Source organism: Dicentrarchus labrax, unplaced genomic scaffold (genome assembly GCF_905237075.1).
Source record: "Dicentrarchus labrax unplaced genomic scaffold, dlabrax2021, whole genome shotgun sequence".
Classification (NCBI taxonomy): Eukaryota; Metazoa; Chordata; class Actinopteri; family Moronidae; genus Dicentrarchus; species Dicentrarchus labrax.
Window position 1 is genome coordinate 5,522,039 of NW_026136723.1, and position 25,796 is coordinate 5,547,834.

General features: G+C 40.0%; 1 protein-coding gene across 5 annotated transcripts; it reads left to right on the forward strand.

Moving 5' to 3' along the window:
• Positions 1 to 791: 791 nt before the first annotated feature.
• Positions 792 to 25,272, forward strand: smad10a (SMAD family member 10a). 5 transcript variants are annotated; one of them, XM_051390776.1, is made up of 13 exons: positions 792 to 1,095; positions 4,148 to 4,223; positions 7,553 to 7,796; positions 8,526 to 8,700; positions 8,868 to 8,891; positions 9,999 to 10,208; positions 10,345 to 10,602; positions 11,822 to 11,920; positions 12,259 to 12,312; positions 13,029 to 13,212; positions 13,592 to 13,760; positions 14,310 to 14,448; positions 15,720 to 25,272. In XM_051390776.1, exons 1-13 carry the CDS (start codon positions 1,092 to 1,094, stop codon positions 15,929 to 15,931), a joined length of 1,848 nt encoding a protein of 615 aa, XP_051246736.1. In that variant the 5' UTR covers positions 792 to 1,091; the 3' UTR covers positions 15,932 to 25,272. The 5 variants fall into 5 exon arrangements, with proteins under 5 accessions (XP_051246736.1, XP_051246738.1, XP_051246734.1 ...); XM_051390774.1 differs by having other exon boundaries at positions 793 to 1,095; positions 11,819 to 11,920; XM_051390775.1 differs by having other exon boundaries at positions 793 to 1,095; positions 7,556 to 7,796; positions 11,819 to 11,920.
• The last annotated feature ends 524 nt before the right edge of the window (positions 25,273 to 25,796 follow it).

Genomic DNA, 25,796 nt, shown 5'->3' on the forward strand with positions numbered 1-25,796 from the left:
CATGGTGGGAACTGTTGGGTCTCTGTAAATATCTGTATAAGGAGTTCGGTCTAGACAGGTCCTGCTCTATTTGGAAAGTGTCCTGAGAAAACTTCTGTTGTGAATTGGTGCTATACAAACATTGTAACTTCCTGGAGGGGCTGGATAATGGGCTAATGTGTTACAAATATACTTATGGCCCATTTTTGGGTGAGCTAATATATGCATGGATAGTCTTAGATGTCACTGTTTATAACACAGATCGATTATCCTTTGCTTGGTGGGCTGCTTTTAAAAAATGGGACATAAATTTAGGATATACCCACTTCTCTGGCCACCACTACACCACTGGTTAAACCACACAACCTGAGGGAAGGCAAAGCAAAAGTCCTCGTTCGTCTCAAATTTGTAAATTACGTAAGGATGAACTAATACATTTATTCCATTAACACTTTAATTGAGGACGAGGGGTCACCGTGAACTGGTGGGTAAAACACTGAACCAGTAATAGTTTTCTTAAGCATGTTAACTCTGACCATGGAAGAGAGTCGAGTGTTGCTCAAATAACAGTTGCAGTTGTGTGTGTGTGTGTGTGTGTGTGTTGGGGGGAGCGCTAATCTCAGCGGCGCCACCTTAAAAAAACAGTCTCGCGGACCTGTCAATCTGGGCGAACCAGACAGACCCTGGCTCGCGGCCCTGCTGTGAGAACCGCTACCTGATTGGCCGAGAGCGGCGGCCCCTGTGAGACCCGTGCGCCCATTGGCTAGAGCATGTCGAGACACTGACGCGCACGACGTCTCCCCTCTATTGTTATTGTGGTGTGCGCGAGAGGAACGGACAGGATGCACGAGGAGACAGTGGGGCTGATAAAAGGATAAAACAACTGAGAAACATCAAGCTAGCGCAACGCTACATATGAGAAATAAACGTTAGCTCACTACATTACGGGAATTCACAAAAACGTAGCGCCTATGAAGACAGCACGGGGCTAATACAAAGCGTTATAAACACAAATACCACCAACACGTAGAGCTATCTGAGTACAACACTTCAGGCAATTGTCGGATAGCTCAGCAGTCTTTCTGTCCAAGTTCTCCTCTCCACTCCGGCTGATGTGTAAGTAGAATTTATCTCAATCCTTTCTCACTCCTGCTCTCGCAACCAGACCAAAAACAAAATGAGAAAATTAGGGGGAAGTCAGTCACATTAGCTTGCTAACGTTAAATTGTTGCTTACTGTAACCTGCTTTTACCCGCAACAGATACTGTTCTGCTGTCTCCCAATGTTACTGTTCACACCGGCCGATATTGTGCGTACTCGAGTCCAGCCAGTTGCTCATATTCCCTTCTATTCGTTAGACTTGAGGCAGTCAGATACAATCGTCCGCATTGAGAGTCATTTTGTGTCCTGTGTGTGTTTAGTTATTGATGAGCTGGGTCTCGAGCGTGTTGAGGCAGCGGACTTCGTGACGCACGTTTACCAATATGGGATGTCAATGAAGTGAATGTATGGCCTGGAAGCTGCTCAGGTTGTGTGAGGCGGATAGGTAACAGTCAGTCTGGGTTTGTTTGCCCAGACAAATCACAGTGACGGAAGTTTTCATTTGAAGTGCCCTCTGGGTATCAGATTGGTTTCAGACGTTGGGGCCTGTATGATGAGCAGCATGTGTATGAGGAGACATGGATGGAAGGTGTGGTGTGTGTGTGTGTGTGTGTGTGTGTGTGTTTGGGAGGGGATGTATGTAGCAGTTACCTGTGACTGTGCTATAATAATTGACCATGCATGATTCAAAATTACCATTTGCGGATCTCCCTGTACAGGCAGGGTTTTTGGTGGTAATTTCACTATTAAAGGCACCTAGAGAAAGCTTAAAGCTGCAGTAGGTAACTTTTATGAAAATAACTTTTTGACATTACTGCTGAAATCTTCACTGTGTTCTGAAAGTAGAACATGAGACAGACAATCTGTGAAACCATCAGGTTCCTCTGGCTCCTCCTAGTGCTCCTAATGGTATTTGCAAGAATCCATGGGGCCTGAAAGAAAACAACCAATCAGAGCTGAGAAAGATAGTTGATTGTTGAGTCTCATTCCCAGGGTCCCAAAGCATCTGTATTTGGTGCCTTGGGAATGAGACTCAACAATCAACTATCTTTCTCAGCTCTGATTGGTTGTTTTCTTTCAGGCCAAGTCTGAACCTATCGTGACATCACCCATTGGTTTGTGGAGTGCCGTTTTGAAGCCTCAAGTTTGGCGTCGCCATGACAGTTTGTCGGAGCCAGCTGAGGTGACATACTGTGAGTTGAGCTGCTCTCATTGGCTGCATAGTTTTGACTAGTCCAGAGCCTGTTCACACACAATAGAGAAATAGGAAATGCAGAACAGAATCTGGATCCATATCTGATCAGCACTGCCTAGTTTGACAGTTTGATCTGAGTTTGGTGTGTTGAGCTGGACAGACTCACTGAGAATGACCTGTCAATCATAAGGTAGACAAGCCCTAAAGCATACCCTGCTTTATGGTCTATTTTACTCTAAATGGGAACATCATTTACTAAATGAACATCATGCTGTATGGAAGAAGACTTGAAATCAAGTCAGAAGTTGGCTCATTTCACCATAAGACTGCATGGTATAGTTTGTTATTGCAGCCAGTGGTGCCCCCCCTGCTGGTCTTTACATAGAATGCAGGTTTAAGACACTTCAGCGTTGGCTTCCCTTCACTGACCTGGAAGCTCTGTCTATTATATATACTGTCCATGGGTAACGTCCAGTGAATTCTTGCAAATGCCATTAGGAGCACTAGGAGGAGCCAGACAGATTATATGTCTAATGTACTACTGTCAGGATATAGTGAAAGTTTTAGCAAATAGTTTTTCTATAAAAGTTACTTACTGCAGCTTTAAATCTTCAAATGTGCATGTATGGTACATGTAATGAGGCTTTAATCTATGTAGCTATGTAGCACATTTTCTTCACATACTGTGTAGAGTTTTGAATAACTTGACTTTTTCCATTTTATGCCACAATTTTCTTGTGTACTTGAAAATCGCTCCACTATATTTCAGATCATAGATTTACAATTTTTACTCCACTACATTTAGTTGACTGTAGGTACTAGTTAGTTATAGGGATGCCTACAATGATTATTTTTAGTATCAATTAAACTGCCACTTCTTTTTTTGATGAGCCATTTAATCTTAAAAATGTCTGAAAATAAATGTCCATCACAAGTCATCAGAGCCCAAGGTGATGTCTTTCAATCTCTTGTTTTGTCTGACCAACCGTCCAAAACCCAAAGAAAATGCAATAACTGTCATAGAAGACTAAGACAGCCAGTAAATATTCCCTTTTGCTTAAAGATGCCCTCCAAACATGCATTAAGACATTTATACAAATATGCTTGGAACAATAATGTTTCTTGCAAAAAAAAACCAAAAAACTAGAATTTCCACATGAAAATCCGTAAAAAGGAATCTACTCCTTAAGATTTTAATAATCTCTGAATATGTAAATGTTGTTCATTTCTGAAGTTTTCCTGCTGGACACAAGATGTCTCCTCCTTCACTGTAAAGTCCATTCTCTGTGTATGTGCACTGGTGGCTTCAAGTTTATATGTGTCGGTACTGATATGGGTCGGCCCCCTGGTTTTTGAGACCGATCCTGGCTCCTTCTCTCTTTGCTGCTTGCCACAGTATTTTGGCACTCTGCTGGATAAACTTTGCAGTGACCAAATTTTACCACAACCACATTATATAACAGAAAAAAACTGCTTTCATATCAGTGCATATTGGATAACATATATGCCAATACTGATATGATACACATATGTCTGCGATAGGCCAATATGGTATGACGTTTTTACTATATCGTGCAGCCCTACTACCTCCTGGAAAATGTCCTTGGAAATAATTTGTTACAAACAGTGGGAACCCTGAATATGAGATATGGCAGGAGTCTGTGTTTTTGGAGCTTGGCTTGTACCGCTGCTTTGATTTTGACCATTCTGTCATTAATTTGTCTCTCACAAGTTAACACTTTCAATGAGAGTTTTACTTGGAATGGATTACTGTGGGGTTAGAACTTCTACGGGTTTAGCACGGGATTGGGGGTTGGATTTGCACACTTAACTGGCATCCACTAATTCCTGGTCTCCCCGCTCTACTAACAGGGACTGATTCAGAGCTGGGCCATCATGATGCCAGTGAACTTTCTGGTCACTCATTGGCTGACCAACTTAATACCAGGTAAGCAAGACAGCAAACATGTATGACAGCAACACCAAGTGGCTCTCATTGACTTTAATAATGTCAAATTACCAGAACTAAGAGCAAGGTGGCTAACATGCCTTATATACCAACACAGCAAGCCTTCTGAATGGGTGAATCTACTTTAGGTGTACTGGGACCACAACCCTGTTCCCAACCAGGGTTGAACATGGGTGTGACCCTGCTTTGCTGTGGTTTAAAACTGTGAACATGAGTTTCTGTAGTAACTGTAGTCTAACTAGATAATTGTTGTATCATATATTTGATGTTGCTGTTGACTGGTTGGCCACTCAATCAACTAATGGTCAGTGAAACTGACATACAATATTCACCAAGATAAGATAAGACGAGTATAATGTTGCCAGATAGATGGATGGATGGATGGACATGCTGTGAACAGTTGATACAACAGTCTCACCTCATACCATGGTCTTCCTCAGCAGATGGAGTTGTCCACTGTCATGGATTAATACATGTTCATATTTCAATTCTTCTGAGCATTTTTAGGACTTCTCGTGCGTGTTGGCTTACAAACTGAGATTGATGAGCAATCTAAACTTGAAAATCAGACCGAAAACGGGACTTTTAAACTTAAATGTGTCCTGAGTGGGATGTAACATCCGACTGAGTGAAATGCATTAATTTGTGCGAACAGAATCTGTAGGCAATTGACAAGATTTTGCTATCAGAAGCATTCATGTCTCAGTTTGTAGTCCAAGTCCATTTGTAGCGACTGTGTCTTATAGTGTAGCAGCTACTGGCTGCTAATTGAGCTAATAGTTTCTAACATTTACTCAGAAAAGCAATGTCCAGTCTTTACCAATACTCAGCAAATTAAAACTGATATTTACATGTGTCCTCCAGAGTAACACAAAAACAATAAAAACGAAATTACAGCAACGTAATCTAAACTGTCCAAAACTTATTTGCTCATCTTCCCAATTTAACAACACCTGAGACATAAATGACAGGAACTTAAATCACCTGAGGCCAGCCTCAGTCTTTACAACACAATGCAACGCAGCACACCCCCTTTAGCTCGGAGCAACACAGAACAAATTGATGGCTCCTACACCATAAATCTTATTAATTATTATTATATAATTATTAACAGGTCTTAAAATATGCTACTTGTATAAAGTTGCATTTTTCAGTCCCACTTTTGAATGGGTTTTCGGGCAAATTGTATTGCTTATGCTGTACAACTACAAAACGAAACTGACCGACTGATTTTCCTTCATAGCATTTGTACATTTTATCTTTGTCTTAAATTGCATTCATAGTGATCTTAAAGGTCTGGTCTTAAGGTCTGACTAAGTCTTAAACAGAACCTTAAAGTAGTATCGACCAATCATGTTAGAGCGACCTTTGGTTGCATGCAGGTAAACAGTTTGTGTGAAGAGGAAACAAGGCAGACCCACTGGCCAAAATGCAGTCCATCAGAAATCATCTGATGACAATTTAACTTAAACTAGCTTTTTAAAAATGTATCTGTAAACCGGTTACTTGTAAAACAAACCTGTAGTAGTGAAGTTGGTTGAAATTGGCGCAGTGTGGGGTCAATATAGCACAACAGTGGGTAGAAACCACCCCATTGGTACTGGATAAAGTTAACCCAGCAGGTTTTTTGTCAGTGTGTGCACTAGACTGGTTGCATGTTTGATTTGTTTTCTACCTGCCCTAATGCACCGGAACATCCCAGACAAAATATAAAGTACCATTTACCATCCAAAGTATAATCTCAAGGGCTTTGTTTGAATGCTGGTTTGCCTTATACTGCAACTGCAGTCCTTGTGAGAAGGTCAGCAGTGCTGTACAAGCAAGTAAAACCTCTACATGAAATAAATCAGTGTCTTGCTTGACTGTATTATCCCCTTTGTCATCAGATTTACTGAGCCTGTTTTTCAGGTGCAGATGTGATACATTGTGCCCCAAAACACAAATATTGTATTTATCGTACAGACGCTGGAGGGGTCTCCAGTGTTTGCAGGGTGTGTCTCTTCTCAGTGTGTTGAGGAGACATGGTAACAGAGTATGACTATATGCTCTGGTGGATTTTCTAAAGTCATGCTGTTTGCAACTCTCAGTTTGGTGGTAAACATTTTTTGTTGTGGCGATAAAGAGTAACATGCATTAAACTGATTACCTGAACAAACAGATTATTAGAACAATTAGGAAATTAATTGATATCTGATTTCTGTGGGCAAGTTTGGCTCCTGTTCATCAAACTTGAATTTGAATTTGACATGAGTGACCTGTAATATGACTACAGGCAGCAACAATCCATGTATCATTTGTTCTTTTCACATTCAATTGGGAATCCAAAGTTGGAAAATGAAGGAACAACTTGTTATTTAAAGGAGACCTATTATGCTTTTCCTTAGTTTCTGTTACAATGTCAGATGTTGACAAAGGACAAAGTGTCCAACAATTACAGCAACATTAGCAACATTTAATTTGTTACAGTCAGAAAGTTAGGAACATCTCCTGAAAATAAAACATGTTTTCAATGTCATTGTTAGAACTGTATTGGTATTATTAAGTACTAAATGCACTGATTGGGAGATTTGTGGCCGATATCACTGTTTAAAATAACAATTTGTCAGATAGCTGGTGCTAATTCAGGTGTTTATGTTGTTATTAATTCGCCCTGTTGTGCCAGGGACAAAAAGAAATCTACAAACATAAGCGTCTCTGCCTCAGTCCGTTTCTCTTCTGATCCAAGGTGTGAGACGCAGAGCTGAACAACAGCTCACTGTCCGTGCGGCTGCACCGGTATTTGTGTGTAATTTGTGCCAGTGCTGGAAAACTGAGGTTGGAAAAAAATGGTCCAAAACTGATGTGACACAACAGATTAACATCGGCCACTGACATTGGTAAATACGTATATCAGTCAATACTGATGTTCAGCCAATAAATCGGTGTGTCCCTAAAAAAGGTGAAGTAATTTCATTGTCCTTTTGTGTACCCAAGAGGTGTTAGAGGATATAGTGAAAGCATAATGATCATTTGAAAAGTTTCTATGATGCAGTAATATAGTCAGTTTTGGTTTGCAATGAATAAATGTGTATGGTGAGATAACTGGGCACCTGCAGGTTCTGGGATGCACAAATGCATTTTGTGGAAACATTGCCAATTTTCCCAGAAAACCTTTCCACATTTCCACCAGCAAATGAGATCATCCAGAACGGTGTTTGTTGCTCAGACTCTTATACCAGAGTATCAATCAAGGGCCAGTATGAGTTGACCAGAGTGAAAAATATGTGTTCATTAAGAATAACAAGGCTTCCTCTTGTGTCCTGTGGCAGCAGCATCATGTCGGTGAACCCTCCAAGCAGCAATGATGCCTGCCTCAGCATCGTTCACAGCCTCATGTGCCACCGGCAGGGCGGAGAGAACGAGGGCTTCGCCAAGCGGGCCATTGAGAGCCTGGTGAAGAAGCTGAAGGAGAAGAAGGACGAGCTGGACTCGCTCATCACTGCCATCACCACCAATGGAGTCCATCCCAGCAAGTGTGTCACCATCCAGAGGACACTGGACGGACGGCTGCAGGTAAGACTACCTCTGATATGCAGGGTTACTTTCAACTTTCAAACCAATACATTAACTTTGTATCACCCCTTTCACTACTAGTCTATTTTCTACCTTCTGTGCATGATGCTGTGCATGATTTCTGTTCAGTATTTAATGTCACTTACTTTCACCTTCATATTATACAGTTAGGAATTTATAGATTTAGTTTGTTTATGACTGTTATATATATATATATATATATATATATATATATATATATATATACTAAAGCAGTGGTTTCCAACCTTTTACTTGAAAGGACTCCTTTTCTATCATTGAGTAAACTGACTAAGTGACATATTTTATGGATATTTTATATTATATTCAATGCATAACAATAACAGTAGAGAACAACTGATGAACTGTAAAACGAACGCAGACAGTGAACACAATAACTGCAGGAAGTTTATGTAAGTGAGCGATTTGGATGAACTTTGAGCAGATTATCATTTATTTTTTATTATTATCATCAGAGATGAGTTAGCCTGATATTTTTGGTAGGGTTTGTTTGGGTTTGGTTAAAAGAGATTGTAATTGTGTTAGCTGTTTTGTCATTCAGACATCTGTGATATCATGCAAAAACACAATCCACTGACGGATAAGAGGTAAGACAAATAGAACACAAATGGAGCGAGGATGAAGTAGCTTTAAAAAGAGCCAATTGAGTGAGCATGGAGGAAGTGTAACAATGCTGTGCTCTCTCCTCAGGTGGCGGGGAGGAAAGGTTTCCCTCATGTGATTTATGCACGGCTGTGGCGCTGGCCCGACCTCCACAAAAATGAACTCAAGCATGTCAAGTTCTGCCAGTACGCCTTTGACCTGAAGTACGACAATGTGTGCGTCAACCCCTACCATTATGAGAGGGTGGTGTCACCAGGCATCGGTAGGTCAGCTTCACACTTCAGCTGCTCTGATTAGGACATAACAGGTTTTCAGGAATATTTGTAAGCAACAAACTTTATAATCTCAACCTGTTGAAGAGAGGATGTCACTGATGCTTCATATTCTGTATAATGTCTAATTTCATCTTCTCTCTGTCTTCTTTGGCAGTTGGTCTCAGCCTTCAAAACACTGGTGAGTTCCATTCTACAGCACCACAGTGGTACCACTACAATACCCAGTTACCATGTGATTAAACTGTCCAATATGTTGACCGTCCTGTGCAACAGTTATTGCCAGGACTTTCATGCTGTTAAGAGAGCATGCACAAGCTGAAGGGAGCAACAAAAGCAAACTGAATGCTGTCATAACACAAAGACTACAGTAGCACAGAGTTTATGAAATAGTATAATAATTTATGCACAAAGAAGTTAACATTTAAACAAAAATGTTTAATAAACCATAAATTAAGAAGGACATTACGTACAGCATGTGAATGAAATCAGAGTCAACGCAACATCTGCAGGTTGAGGAGAGGGATGGATGTAGGGCTGCACGATTATGGCAAAAATTATTATCATTATCAATTATTTTGATCAGAATTGAGATCTCAATTATTTCACGATTACACAGCATTTATTCTTCAAAGCTGCAGGAGTAGGACATTTTTTTCCAGGAATAAAAGTATCCAGCTACAGCTGCAAGGTAGAACAAGCAGCATCAGGACATCTCCCGAAAGTGAAACTTGAACATCTTGATCACCCATGGTGTCTGGCAGTTTAGGAAGCGCTTGATTTGATATGCAGCAGTTTTCTGTGAGCTGCATTTGAAACGTCAGTATTGTAGATGATCACGTTCATTCCACTGTGGGCAGCAGAAATCGTGATTGCGATTAATGTTGGATTAATTGTGCAGCCCGTGGTGAACGTGATATTTGTACATTTTTATAGGCACCTTTGTCATTTTTCTTTCTTTTTGGGTTTCTGGCAGCTTTATAGTTACAAAATGATAAGTCAGACCTGTAGCTCAGATTGTTCTCAAAAAACAGATTCCATGCATGTTAAGTAAGTGTTAAACAAAGACAAACATGCTCAGGTCCTCACTTCCTTATTTAACAGTTTAAATGCTAATTGAGAAAGATATCCAGGGGCTGCCTGTTTGTATTGCCATTCTCTGATGGTCTGATTTAGTTTGGTATCAACTCTGTGTCCCACACTAATATCACTGTCATGGAGCTTTTAGATGCAACACACCGTAGTGATTCTTCCTCCTGACCTCGCCTCCTTCTGCCTCCTGCTGCAGCACCAGGCGGCCTGATCAAAGAAGAATACATCCATGACTGTATACAGATGGACCTCCCACCTGGCATGCCCCTGTCTGACCACCAAGCGGCCCTGAAGCTGCCTCCTCCAGACCACTACGGCCAGCCCTTGCCTCCCCCGCAACTGTCTTCTGAACCCCACGGACCCCCACCTGTCACCAGATACACTAACCTGCCTGTCTCACCCAAAGGTCAGTTCTTCTGATGTTTGTGTTCATTATGGTTGGTGAAAGCCCTCGGGACTCAGATGAGTAATGAGCTACTTAATATGAATTTGGGCTTTCAAACACAAGTCAGGCCTGATGTTTTCCTCCATTATGCTTCCAGTGTCCGCCTCTGGCGCCATGCTGCCACTGCAGGGCGCTCACGGGGATGGCCGTCTCCAAACCGCATCTCCGCAGGCTCAAGTCATGACGCCGGCACCGCGACCTCCGACCCCAACCCAAACCACTACTCAGCAACAGGCTGCCCAGCAACCCTCACAACCCCCCCACCCACAGCAACCGTCCCTACCTCCTTCTCACTCGCACGGACAGAACGGATACAGCAGCAATAAACACTCCCAGAGCCAGGCGGCCTTCCACAGTGAGTTCACACACACATAGGTACATACATGGGTACACTTAAGTATCAGTGTTTTGTTTTGCTTTCCAGGGGAGGGGGAACTTAAACAACTGCCTAATAACGCATAATAATTCATAATGAAAAGCATAGCTATGAACTAAGATATTACCTAATAGGTTATGAATTGTATATTTTTACATCCTTTCAAACATAGACTTAACTCAACACTCTCAACTGAATAAGATCATCTTCATAAAAACAGCATTTTATGCAGAGCTGCATTGCTGGACTGCATCAGATTTTACAGGTTTTTCTATTTTTCTAGACTAAATTATTCTTTCTCATAAACAGGGACAACAAATAATCATTGACAGATTTACTTTTTAGTAAGCCAATAGTATAAGTTGTGTGAAAGACAAATAGATTTAAATGTAAAGTATGTAGTTTCTGCCACTAAGGGCCTCTCACATAAAAACAAAAGACGAAGTATGGTGTCTTGGTGAGGTAGCTTGGGGTCATGGGAGTTCTTCACTTACATTGATGTCATTGCAGTCAGCTTCTCCTGGTTAGGATTCCTTCAGTGTTCATCGTTTAGAATGTTTCTACTGAGAGCCCAATTAAATATGGAGTTAAAAACCACCAAGATCTAAACAGTGAATAGTAAAAATGCGGCTTAAAACTGAAAAACTGGCTTATGAGTTATTCCTAGAGCTCACTGTTTTAAATTGATTTATCTGGAGACAATTGCATCTTATAGCCAGTGATCAAAATTGAGCTGAATTCATTTCATAATATACAAAGTTATTGAGTAAAATTTAATCTTTGTTAATATTCAGTACCATGTCAAATGTCAGAAGTTTTTTTCTGCAAAATGGACTTGACCTTAAAAAAAAATCACACTAAGATAAGAAGACATTTTGGTTACTTTTAAGTAAGTAAATATTGGACATTAGAAGGTTTGGTATGTATATTTACATACAATTTCTGAAATGAGGGGTAATCCTGTCAGTACATAACTGCCCCTGGCAGTCTATGGCTTCACTGAATAGTGACTCATAAATATTTGATACCCCCAGCACAAGGAGTAGGCTTTTGTTTCCTGTATAAAGAGACACTAAATGTTTGGTGTGTTTTCATGTGGTTAAAGGATGAGCAATAGTATACTGAGGGATTGCAGAGCATTTGACGAACACTGCATTTGGTCACACTGATCATTCTTCATTTTCCTGTAATTTAGCAGTTTGGACAGGCAGCAGCACAGCCTCTTACACTCCCATAGGACCCCAGCAGAACGGGCGTGGTCACCAACAACCTCCCCTGCATCATCCAAACCACCACTGTAAGTTACGCTTCAAAACCACCGTCTCTTCTGAACAAAGGAATCCCACAATATTCACTTTCATTCTCTCATTGTCAGACTTAATGATCTCATGAAAATTTAACTCACTATGTTATCATAAAATAACTTTGATCATGAATTCTGTATAATGGCTGTATAAATGTGGGATTGCTGTGGTATAAATAGATACACTCTATGTGTGGCTCTCAATAAGTCCACTTTGTTTGTCCCAGTGAGTGATTTTGAGAGAAATATGCCACATTCATTTAAATCACAAAGTACTGCTTCAGTTTTGTTTTGCTTCGGACTAATCCTCTCATACTCTCTGTGGTTTTCAGGGTCTCAGCATCATGGCCCAACCTCTTTCCCTCCTTCTGTGTCCAATCACCCAGGTTAGATTACACTGTCACAAGTGATCTTAACTGTGTTATGACTATCAAGACATTTAACTGATAATGTTGCCACTGATTTCCTGCTTTGTTTTTGGACTGGCATTGCTTTGTATTGTCATAAGAATGACTTATATGTGTTTGGAAGTGTGGGGCTGCACAGGGCTTCGTGAATATGAGCTCACAGTATTCACACAGTGTCACAGTTTCTTCAGTATTTGCATCCTGGTTGCCTACGTTGACAGTGGGTTGACATTACTGTAGAAAATGGGGATGGTAGAGTTTGTGCACTATGGAGTCCACCATGTTGAAGTGCCATATTTCTGCAGTAGCCCAGAACAGACACACCAAACACTGGATCTAGAACGAGTCAGAGGAACCTGACTTTATCACAGATTATCTCTCATTTACTACTGTCAGAACACTGAAAATGTGAGGACTCCTGTCTGCTTCTCCAAACTGGGGGTGCATTGACCTTCGTCTACAGGAGGTAACACACTGACTGTGGATAGGTACTTCATACAACCCCACTTCACAAACCCCAAACTATCCCTTTAAATGTATATGCAATGAGGAGAGAGTCACACCCTGGAAACACTTGCTATTTCACTTGTTCCTTTACATGAGACCTGCCACTCCAGGGTCTGTTCGATAAATACGCTGTGTTTTTCACAGTAATGCTGCATTAAATCACACAGTTTGCTCTGTTCCCATTGCAGGACCAGAGTTTTGGTGCTCTATCTCTTACTTTGAAATGGACGTTCAGGTGGGTGAGATGTTCAAGGTGCCCTCCAGCTGCCCCATAGTAACCGTGGATGGTTATGTTGACCCCTCAGGAGGGGACCGCTTCTGCCTCGGCCAGCTGAGTAACGTCCACCGCACAGATGCCAGCGAGAGAGCCAGGTGTGTGAAGACAAACACTCCTCTGCTGCTCCAGATAGCATCTGACTTTTTAATGTGAAACACCTTTTGGATCAAGTAGTAGAGAAGAACACCATCATTAATTATTGTATTTATTTATGTGTTCATAAATTCTGACATGTATTCACAGACTTACTCATTGTTAGCCCTCTCACTGTCAAGACAAGAGGACAAGAGAAGTAGTTGAAAAATACTTACATACAATCACTTTGACTCTCACAACATGGTTGGTAGCGCTTACTTAGGTCTAATTTCTTTTCAAAACACAAAAATCAGCAACCGTTTTTCAGTAAATTAGGGGAGGTGCAGCAGATTGTTCCACCTCCTCTTCATCCTGGTGTTTTTGTCCTGTGTGTGCCAGGTTACACATAGGTAAAGGCGTGCAGCTGGAGTGTCGCGGTGAGGGGGACGTGTGGATGCGCTGTATGAGCGACCACGCTGTGTTTGTACAGAGCTACTACCTCGACAGGGAGGCAGGCCGAGCACCGGGGGACGCTGTGCACAAGATCTACCCCGGAGCCTACATCAAGGTCTGAATCCAGCTCACACACAAAAACTGCGTTTCAACCACAGGAACTTGCCCCAGGGACTAGGAGCCTTTGGGGGACTTGGGGGTTCCACCGCGGGGACCAAGATTTTTATTTAGCATTTTATTTCAGCCACCATTTTGAAATATCTGCAGCCGCAAACCAGTTAGTTGTTCATTGTGCTGCAACACATCAATGAAGTTACGGAAGAAAGTGTACAACAGATGGACCGACTACAATGTTCAATGCTGTTGTGTAGTTGCATGCAAAAATGAGGTGTAAAAGAAGCCGTTGCTTTTTCATACATTAGTGGACTAATTTGCCTAATCTTTGTGGGTCTTTAGTGGGAACGCAGACAATGCAAACACAGCCTGAAAGACCCTTTTAGTTCCTTGAAAAGTAGCTCCTGCATTGGACTAGAAGTTCTGGGTACTTGTGGGTGGAAACGTGGTTATAAAACACATTTTCATACACACACTCACATATATATTCTCTATTTTCAAACTTGTAGTGTGCTGCTGTTGTAATGTACACTGTCTGTGTCTCGGTCAGGTGTTCGACCTGCGGCAGTGTCACAGACAGATGCAGCAGCAGGCGGCGACGGCTCAGGCGGCGGCTGCTGCACAGGCAGCTGCTGTGGCAGGAAATATTCCCGGTCCGGGCAGCGTCGGAGGCATCGCACCGGCAGTTAGTAAGTGCTGTTGAGACTTTGTTCATTTCACATTCACTATTATGCAGGTTGGAAGACAATTTAAAATGCAAAGGACACAGTGAAGCATTGAGGTTCAAGGTAGGATTTCTTGTCGTTCTCTCTGTGTACTGTCTTCATACAGGTAACGGACTACACAGATGTCAGATACAGTAAAAAAGAGAAAACAAGTGCAATTTCAGTTTAATATGATGAATGTTATGTAAAAGACCACTGAGCCACAGGGTCCTCTCAGAAGCTCTGAGTTCATCAAAATGTTTAAATGTTCATCTGCATTGCCTTCAGTTACCACCATGCTCTCGTAGCATTTAAGCTTTACAAGCAGCTGTGATTTGTGGACTTCTTTTGCCATGGATTTTGCCTCTCAGACAACATACAAGCTGATGTTCTTAGTGGTGGTTGTTTGAGCTGAATGTAGCTTGTGAGGAAGCCTGCAGAGACTACTCAGGGAGGACAAAAGTCCCACAGCTTCACTGTATATAATACATGTAATAGTAAATAGTAAAGTATTTAATGACCATGTATGTGGGAACTTTTTTAATGAGGATATTTTTACTATCTAGTTTCCTAATACATTTCCATGTACTTATTGGGTAATAACTGTATTAATACCTGGATTGTATTACCATCTAGTTTCCTGGTATGTTTCCACATACTTAATAAGTAATAAGTTTGTATGAGCCAGTTCTTTTAGTACATTCTATACTTACTATGTTTTTTACCTTTTACTATGTGACTTGACATTATGAAAAGCAATATAAGCAATTATCAATATAGTCGTAATGAATCTGCTAGAGATGATGTAAAATAACATTTATATTACTTACTCTGTTATTTTAATTTGTTTTTTTTTTACTTCATTGTGCCACCCTCCCCCCATCACTTTTGAATCTCCTATCCAACCCACTTTCCCCAAAGCCTGTATCGAATTGTCATCTTTGTAAGAGACATTTTGTTGTGTCATATCTGAAAATCACAACTGCTGACATGAGTTTTTCAGATGTGAAATGAACCACATGTAACTAAATGGTGTTCCACATCTAATAAACATGACATGACAAATAAACATACTTGACATGTGCCTTTTTGAAGGGCTCGACCTTATCAACCTTATTGCTGCTATAGAAATGATCAGCTGTCAGTCAATCAACTCCTTAAGACAGTGGGCGATTTGGCGAGGAATGACTGCACCGCAGCGAAGCAGAGCTCTGATAGTGAGCACCATTCTCATTCACTCTCTTGTCCGCTGACAGGTCTGTCTGCAGCAGCGGGGATCGGCGTGGATGACCTGCGGCGACTGTGCATCCTGCGGCTCAGCTTTGTGAAGGGCTGGGGCCCCGACTATCCCCGGCAGAGCATCAAACACACCCCATGCTGGGTGGAGGTCCATCTGCACCGCGCTCTGCAGCTTCTGGATGAGGTGTTGCACACTATGCCTTTGGCAGACCCAGGGCCTGCAAACTGAGGACCAAGAACCATGTTCAAATTCCAATCTGGATTCTATGAATGTGCACACACAGACACACATGTTTGGATGTTTTTTTTGCTTCAGGCCAAATATGCTATCTAATTGATACAGAAAGCAAATCAATCAAAATCATAGAGAAAACGACCAATAACACATTATGCTTGTAACAATCAATCACACACCACTCATGGTGTGTCTCTCACACACACACACACACACACACACACACACACACACACACACACACACACACACACACACGCATACATTGTAACCAAAACGTCTGTAGCCACACAGACACAAAAGTGCTGATGTCTTTGGGATTTTTCTATTGCTTTACTCTCTGCAGTCTAAACCCAAACACAAGGGATCTCTGAAGGTTAAGATTTTGAGTTTTGGTTCTGATCAATTTAGCTTGGTCCTAAAGACATTTGTATGCACTGTAGACATCCAGGGACGTGTTTCAGAAATCCAGTTCCCCGATATGCAATTTGGATTTCTTCTAATCTGCACATTCACTCATGGAATACATGCAGACATGTAAAAAAAATCATGCATGATTCAGCTGCAGAGGCGGCTGAAACACAAGTTATCCAGGAGTCTGAAACACTCCAGACATATAACTGCATACCTCTGGAACGTGCTGTCAGTAAATTCCCACTGAACAGTTCTCTTTATGTCTAATCGACAACAGAACTGATGTATAAGTATGGATTAAGGAAACCAGTGTTATGTCATCTCTGTGCTTGTACTGTGCTCTTCTTCACTGTATGTTGATCTAAACTCAAACTGTTAGCATTGATAGCTGGTTAGCCCTCTTATTAGCTCAGCTCAAGCTATATTATTTTTCTACCAAAAGACTAAAAAGCCAAAAAAATATTTAGCTTTAAAGTATTGTTGTTGTTCTTTGTAATGAAACAGTGCTACCCTGTATGTAACCAAATGGTTGGTGTTAAATCACCAAAGCCAGAATACCTCATAACTACAGTGCAAAGTCACAGTTTTAGTTTCTCCGCCTAAACCGCACACACTTTCTTCATCATCTGCAAGGGGTACCAGAAATAAAAGTAAGTGCTAACAATGAAGCCCTCTTACGGGACCATGACCACAACACTCTATTAGTACACTTTGTATTAATTTAGGTTTATAGTGTACGATGCTGTATTGTGTACCGGCAGTACCGGGTACCTTGAGTGATATGTGTTATTACTGTGGAACAGTAGTTATACTGTAAAACTTCAATTAAACACTGAGCCCCAATTAAATGCAAAATCCCTTTGACTGTCCGGGTGTGGCTACACGTTTTGACCAATGAACACTGGTCTCAATTAGACGTCAGGTCTGGTTTTTATCAAAGTTCTTTGGATGTGTAACACATCTTAAAGCCCACCAGTACGCTCGCTTGAGCAGTTCTAAGCATTGACAGTTTATAATGGACAGAGCTTCCATGTCTGTGAAGTGAAGCCAACATGGAAGTGTCTGCATTCTATGTAAAGGCCAGCAGGGGGAGCTCCATTGGCTCCAATAAAAAACTATACCATGACACCAGTCTTATGGAGAAAATTACTCTGCTTCTGGCTTGATTTATGAGCTCAGTAAACAGTTTCAGTCTTCTTCCATACAGCATGATGTTCATATAGTAAATTATTTCCCATCTAGAGTAAAATAGACCTCGTATCTGCTGACTTCGTTAAAACAAAGACATAAACAAAATTTTATCTTCTTTCTGCATCATGTTGTCGCATATGCTTGTTTTCACAAATAATATTCATACTGGGCCTGTCCCATATAGATGCCTGTTCCAAATATAGGAACTAGGAGTAGGAGTACAGGAGTTTAGTGATTGAAGCAAATCAAAGCTGGGCTATTAACTGAAGTTTTACAGTACTCTACAGTCTTACAGCAGAAAGAGGTTTGTAGCTAGAGCTTGTAATGGTTAATGAAAAACACCAGCAGCTCCAGAAACAGAAACCTGTGACCAATAATCAGGCTCCTACCTGTGCATGTGACACCAGTGCCTTTCTGTTCTCTGGTCCAACTGGTTAGGATATCATCTCTCACAGTTTATTTGAACTCTGGGTTGTTGTCTCCATCTGCATCTTCAGGTCCACGTGTTTGGCTGTGAAAGAACAGTAAGATTGAAAACAATGACTTAATTCTGGGCAGGGGGCTGTGTGGCTCTCTGTGATCATTCATTTAAATTGCAGATGAATATAGCCTATCACTAAGTGTCTTATCTTACCATCAGGCATGGTACAATATGAACATTTTATGTGCCAACTATCTTGGCCAATCGTGTAATTGCAATTACATAATACACGCCAATCATGAAAATGTACTTTACACTTTTAAAATGGCACTAAAACATACTGGAATCACTTTACCTTACATATTGTTAAGAAACACATATTTATGGTATCCCAGATACAACCTCTTCTCCCTGTTCTTTATTTTGGATTCTGGGGATACAACAGACAACCGAGCCTTCAGGATGGTGACAGGATCAGGATTTTGGAATGACTGGAATGTCCCTCTTGTCCCCTTGTTCAAAATAAATCAGGAAATCAATTCAGGTCTGTGTGCTGGAGAGACAGACAGCTTTTACAGGTCGAGCCATGAGAAGATATTGATGATTATCACGATAATGGAAATTCACCACGATAAAGCAATATTGTCCCATCCCTACTTACTATTAGGAGTTTTCAAACTAAGAGTTTCCTATTCTAAAAGTCCTTCTCAAAACTGCCGAGGGACACTTCTGCTAATTAGATTAGATTAGATTAAACTTGATTAGATTAGACTAGATTAGAATATTGAATTAGGCCTGTCGTGATAACTAGTTTTGTCTATATATTGCCAAATAATACAAATAATTGCGATAAATGATATTATTGAAATTTTTAGACCATTTTGTGCCACTCATATATTTATATATCAATGAGTAATTCTCAAGAACATTCAGAAATTTGAATTTAAATATAAAAACATATTAAGATAAATAAAACCACATAACCATTAGTGATTGAAGAGAAAGAAAATGCTCAGTGTCGTTACAGTAAAACGCTGCAGCTGCAGTAGAAATTTCCTTGTAGCCAGAGTGCCGTGTTAGCCAGTCACAGAAGTGCATTCTCATCATGCTCAGCACTCAGCCAATCATATGAGTGCTTCTTTATTTCAAAATAAGAGCCAGATGTGATTCTGTCACTATGTGACAACAATAGTCAAAAATCTGGAGACAGCTAGTTGGAAATGTGGTTGTTTGGTCAATACATTTCAAACTCGAGTTATTGTTTCATTGTCACTATTCATATTAATTAAAACAATCCTCAGCTGCCAAATGTAAATTGAAAGAGTTAAGAGTTTCTGTAATCTTTCCTCTTGCTCATATTGGCCATGAAGTGAAACCTTTGTGCAGTGGTTCCAAAGAAAGAGAGTAGTGCAGATTCCACAGTCCTTGTTCTGTGTAATGTAGTCCAAGCTGAAATTAAGCTTCAGCAGTCTGAGTCAGTCAGATCAAAAATGCTTAATGCTGTGGCAGAGGGATACGTTGTAGTAGTTGAACGTAGGCTTGAAGACAGGACAAAACAAAGTAGAAAATACCTACTGGATTTGTTGGATTTATTTTCAGCTGAACTTAAATGTGTTTTTGAGCAGATGGAAGACTGCAGGGTTTTGTTCCTCAGTTCTTAAACCAATAACTGTTTTGGGATTTGTATCGTTATAATGTTGGATGTTGCAGGGACTGTGATAAATATACATTTTAAGAAATTGCAATATATTGCAGTATCACAATATATTGAATTGTAACCCCTGTATTGTATCGTATTGCCATAGACTTGCCAATACACTGCCCTACCAGCCAGTATAGAGAAAAGGAGTAAATTTCAAAGAACCATAACTCTTTCAACATACTATAGCATATGTGTATTGTATAAAGAGAGACCCAGCACATACTGCACACCCCACACATATATAACTGTATATGTGAAAAGGCCTTTAGTTGGCCAGTGAAGGAGGTTACACACCAGAGTTCAAATAAACTGCTTCAAACAGGCTTTCCTGCTCTCCTGTGGCATACATACACCAGACTTGACTAAATAAAAGGGTACAATATAATCAGCATCAAAAGATACTATCTTTGGACAAATGGAACTGTGCTATACCAGGAATATTGTTTGTTGATCGAGATCCAAATGTGAATAAATGTACCAGCGAGTTTATCTGTGGAGCCAAGATTTGTGAGGCGTAGTTTGAGTCTGCCAGGAAACATCTGACATCTGATTCCGCTGCTTTACAAAGATCACCCATCAACATATGCATATTTGTGATTTGTGCCTTTTGTTGTCAACAGTAGACGCACCAACACTGGATTGTAACACAGGCGCAGAGTTTGTCTTTCTACACATGAAGATTCATGTTGCACATTGTGTTTTGGTTTTCAAAATCTTTTGATGGTATTCTGTGGTTCCCTCAGGTATCTTTGTAGCTCACTGAAGATATCACAATGTGTCAAACTGCTTTATAGAGATAGAAGAACTATTAACAAAGCACTCATCATACCTGAGTAGTATTATTTATTGCCTTAGTCTTTCGTGAGTGTAAAATATGAATGAGTACGCTTGGCACTACTTTAATCTTAGCATGGACAACACAAATAGATGTCATATTTATCTGTTTTCCTCTGCCCATATTCAGGGAAGTAAAAGTGTTCAAGTAGGCTTTCTCAGATAATGATCGTCATCATCATCATCATCATCGTCTTCATCAAAGGATTATCCCAATCTCTCTACAATCAAATCACGTCAACTCCATCAGGTGTTCAGAAATGCTTTGTAGTTAGCACCTGTGCGCAACACTATAGACCTTTTTACAGCAGCCATTTTGACATGAAGTAGTCGTGGAATTACAGTGTTACCAATGATACTATTTAAGGCTCCATTGCATTAAGCCAACGTGTATAACAGCAGCACCCTGACTCTGTTTGACCTGAATGGACAGAACCTTAAAGCTGCAGTAGGTCATTTTGATAAAAGTAACCCTTTGTCATTATTGATGAAACTTTAACTTTATCCTGGCAGTAGCACATGAGACAGATCATCTGTGAAAAAATCAGGTTCCTCTGGCTCGTTCACTCCTAATGGCATTTGCAATAATCCACCGGGCCTGAACGAAAAACAACCAATAAGATGTGAGATGTAAGATGATTGTTTTTTTTGGTTCAGGCCCGGTGGATTCTTGTAAATACCATTAGGAGCACTAGGAGGAGCCAGAGGAACCTGATTGTTTCACAGATTATCTGTGTCATGTACTACTGTCGGGATATAGTGAAAGTTTCAGTTAATATGACACTGTACTACTGTAGCTTTAATTAGTATCATCGTTAACACCGGTGTTTACCCTACTATTTCATGTCAAAATGTGGAAAAAAGTCCATCCAGGAAGTTTTGAGGTTGCGAAACAATTAACACAAATTGAACCGATCCCTGTGAATTCTACGTGACCTTGCAATTTTGTCCAATCACAGCAACTTTTCCACAAATTTGGCAAATTACTTGTTTCCTGCAACTTTCACTAATCATAGCAATGTTGAACCGTACATCACCAAACTAATTTTATTCTCACTGGAACAAGTTGCCTCCTATTGTTTTGTTTTTTATACAAAACGATTGCAATCTTTCTCGCTATTTCATGCATACAAGTGCTAAACTAAACTAAAAACATCGCACCATGCATTGCAGTTTGTTAGAAAAGCTGCAGTGAAATCAATAGAAGAAAAGCTTCAGCTGGATTATATTGCTACTGTTTCTAGGCTTGTAGTTTTTAATCAGCAATTCAAATTGATGAAGGTGGTACCATCCAGTTTGTTAGCAGGACAGGTTGTCAGGGTTTTCCATGCAAGCTTCAGAGCTCCTTATCTTACTGCTGTCTGAGGGCCTTGTTACATTTGGGCTACCTGAAGAGGTTCTTTGAAAACATTTTGTTTTATGGGTCTGTCATTTGCTAATAATTTCCATGGACGTTTCTCAAAAAAATGTGCTTTATTTGGTACTAATTGAAGGAAAAATATGGATTTCTTTGAAAGATAGGCTTTATTTAAACCCAGGTAGACATTAAAGCTCCAGTGTGTAACATTTAGGAGGATATTATAATATTTATAGTTATGTTTTCATTAGTGTGTAATCACCTGAAAATAAGAATTGTTGGGTTCTTTACCTTAGAATGAGCCGTTTTTATCTCGGAGGTAGTCAAGGTCCCATTTTTGCATGTTCAGCTGAACTGCTGTGCACTGACTACAAAAAAGACTTGATTACACCAGAAATAACTTTGAATTTAATAATTGGAAGTGTATAAACTGAATGTTGTCTCTATTCCCCTATAATTAAAACCAAATACAATAGTTCTTTGGAGGAAATTGTCTTGGAAATTATTAAGAAATTTTAGATTTAAAGGTGCTGTAAGTGAAATCTGCATTTTGGCTTACTTCCTGTCCATTCTTGCAGTCAGCAGTCCCCTTTCTCCTCCCTACGTCACCACACTGATATTCTGTTGCCCTTGAGGACCACCTCTATGTGGACTCTCTCCTGATTGGATAAAGTGGGAACAGGATACTAGAAAATGTATTCTCTGTTTACTGCAGAAAGTAGGGACCAGTACAGCCCTGTTACTGACTGAACACTGTATATCAGTGACAGCTGTCAGAATGTAAAGCTATATAACACTTATTTTAACAAAAAGATAACGCTAACAGCACCTTTTAATGAAACATCTTCAAGAGTTCAGAACATTTGATCAGTCCACACAAAATGTGAACTCCACACATTGGTTGATGAATATGATTGGTTGTCACATCTGTGGTTTGATAGTATGAACACAGTAGACTACGTATCAGCGTAAAAACACGTAATAAAAACATTTATATACTTCACATAAATGCAATCATTTGAGCCCATGGTGTTGATGTTGATGTTGATGTTAATGTGTGGTGAAAGCATTGTTCTGAGCCTTGCTGTTGCATTATCCAGTCCCTCCAGGAAGTTATGATGTTGTGATCGCAACAAATAACGCATATTCCACTAAGACTTGTGAATTCTAAGCAATCTTGCAATTTTGTCTGATTGTCATTGCAACTTTACGCAAATTTGAACAGTAACTGTAGTTTACACAAGTTCCACTAATTGTAGCAGTCCCCGCACAAAACGTTGAGACATATATCACCAAACTACGAGCGATTTTATTATCACTGGAACACGTCTTCAATTTCATACAAAAAATTACAACCTTTTTGCAATTTTTACTTTTTCCAGCAGTTTCATTAAATTCCTAAAAACCTTGCAACATGCATTGCATTTAAAAAAAAAAAAAAAGCTGAAATCAGGCATTTTAGGCCGCAAAAATCCCCTCCAAAAGCCCATGAAATCCTGGAGGGACTGATTATGACTTGACTGCTTTTCCAAAGTAAATGCATAAAGAGAAAGTGTTCTTCTGTGTAAACCATTGCCATATAAAAAATGGACATTGTGTCTGCACTTCCTCCCTCTGTACTAAAGTGAAGCCAAAATATCTTGGATACTGCCACTGCCACCTTTTGCCATTTGGAGCCAGAGTCCGACAGTGGAGATCGGGGTTGGCGCTGCAGTATCGCCGTCCCACCCATACACTAGGTCAACTCAGTCGCAAACAGGGCTCAGCTGTCAATCATGAGTTGAAAACCCTCATTTTATATCTTCAAATAACTAATTAAACCCAAAATTTTCAGACAAATGAACACTTGAACAAACATCAGCGTGATAAGAACTACCTAACATGGAGACAGCAGGCTTCATCTATACTGCTGTCAGCCACCAGAGGGCGATACAGATGTTTTGGCTTAACTATCGGAAGGCTGTCATGTTGTCCATTTTTCTATATGATTGTGTAGACTCACAAGTGTCTTTTGTGTTTACAACAATAGCACACTTCCTGTATGTGATGGTGATGATGTACAGTGGATGTGTCTGAGAACAAACCTGCAGTAACCCCAGGGACAAAACCTGGTGCAGACTCTAGTGCTTTGGGAACCACATCTCAAAAGCTCTGAAAGAAAATAATTTTAACTCAAGGTCCGCTGACTAGCTCTTTGGCTTTTGGCTTTTCAGACAAGTCTCTTAAAGCTGCAGTAGATAACTAAAAATTGCTTTTTGTTGTATTTTCTGAAACTTTCTCTATATCCTGACAGTAGAACATGAGACAGATAATCTGTGAAACAATCAGGTTCCTCTGGCTCCTCCTAGTGCTCCTAATGGGATTTACAAGAATCCACCGGGCCTGAACGAAAACAACCAATCAGAGCAAAGAGAGATAAAAAGATGTCATAATGACGTGAATTTGATTGACTGAATTTCCACTCAAAGCTTCACTACACAGTTCTGCACCTCGCTGTAGGTTCCTCACATACTGTAAAGATCCGGACCAGTACCCATTACATAGGGCTTGTCTTTCTTTAAGAATGTTGCATTCTGGGTAGGATGTAGACAGTATTCGCTGTGTGATGTAACTTCGGTATTGATGTGGGGTAGAGGTTACACAGCAAGCTCTGTTTCTGTGGGCGTCTTTGTTATTTGCTTTATTTTCCTGAGAAAAGAAACGCATCTCCCACCTGCTTTATTCTAAACACAAATCAGAAAATTCTTGCCAATGAAAGTAATGATCCGCTGTAAGTTTTGATTAACTAACACTCCAGAGACAGACAGAGAACTGGATTAAAGCTGCAGCAGGTAACTTTTATAAAAATAACTTTTTACATATTTGCTGAAACTTTCACTAAATCCTGACAGTAGAACATGTACCAGTGTCAGGATATTGTGAAATAAAGTTACCCACTGCAGCTTTAAATCTTTTTCTTGCACATGTTGAAAAAAAGCAGTTAAGAAGTTAAAATGCCAGTCAGGCTGTGTTAGAAAAAGACAAATCCTATTTTAAAATAATCATTTAAAAATCAAAAGAGGTTTGGGTTAAATATCCAAACATTTAATCAATTTATTTTTATATCACAATATAAATTAGCAGAAACATTTCATCCATACTAAAACCACTGATGATCCATTGATCACCCCAGTCTGCATAATGTGCATTTTGTTAAGCGACACTAACAGAAAAATATACACATCATCCCATTCATAAAAGATGTTTATTCTGACACTTCAATACAAACAATATGTACTAAAGAACTGAATTTGGCTACGTTAGAATATTGTTATTTTTAATTTGTAGTTCTTTTGTTGTAAAGATGTGCTGCTCTTGTAATGTTGACTGTATATTCAAATAAAAATAAAGAAATGGCATTGTCATATTTATACAAACTTTGTTGCTACCAGTTGATACATGAATCTCTTTCTGGAGAGCTCACTTTACTCTGACTTTCTACATTGGTTTAGTCATGCTTTATTTGCTAAATTGAATGTATATAAATGCACCATGATGTATTTACACAACACATTTATACAATAGGTATCACAATACAGTTCAATTCCGTATAGTCAATATATTGCAAATTTCTTTTCAAATCTAATTTTAGGAAAGCTGTCGTATAAAGCAGTGGTTCCCAACCTTTTTCCTTTTATTTTTTAACTGATGAACAAACAGTGAACACAATAACTGCAGTACATTTGTGCAAAACAAGTGATTTGGATGAATTTGGAGCAGATTATTTCCTGTGAATATTCATCAGAGACCGAACTCCAGTATTGCTACGTTCAGTCAGTTTGTGGGAATTTGGTTAAACACAACTTCAGGGGTGTAAATTCAGAGCACGTAGAGTGACTGTGCACCCGCTAACAAAGTGTAACAACGTGTAACAAAGTGTAACAAAGTGTAACCAAGTGGC

What these genes read in the sequence shown, in the direction of transcription:
- smad10a (XM_051390774.1), top strand. An exon ending in GGTGGTGTCACCAGGCATCG is followed by an intron (nt 8,701 to 8,867) that starts GTAGGTCAGCTT and finishes CTTCTTTGGCAG; the next exon opens with TTGGTCTCAGCCTTCAAAAC. An exon ending in GCATCATCCAAACCACCACT is followed by an intron (nt 11,921 to 12,258) that starts GTAAGTTACGCT and finishes TGTGGTTTTCAG; the next exon opens with GGTCTCAGCATCATGGCCCA.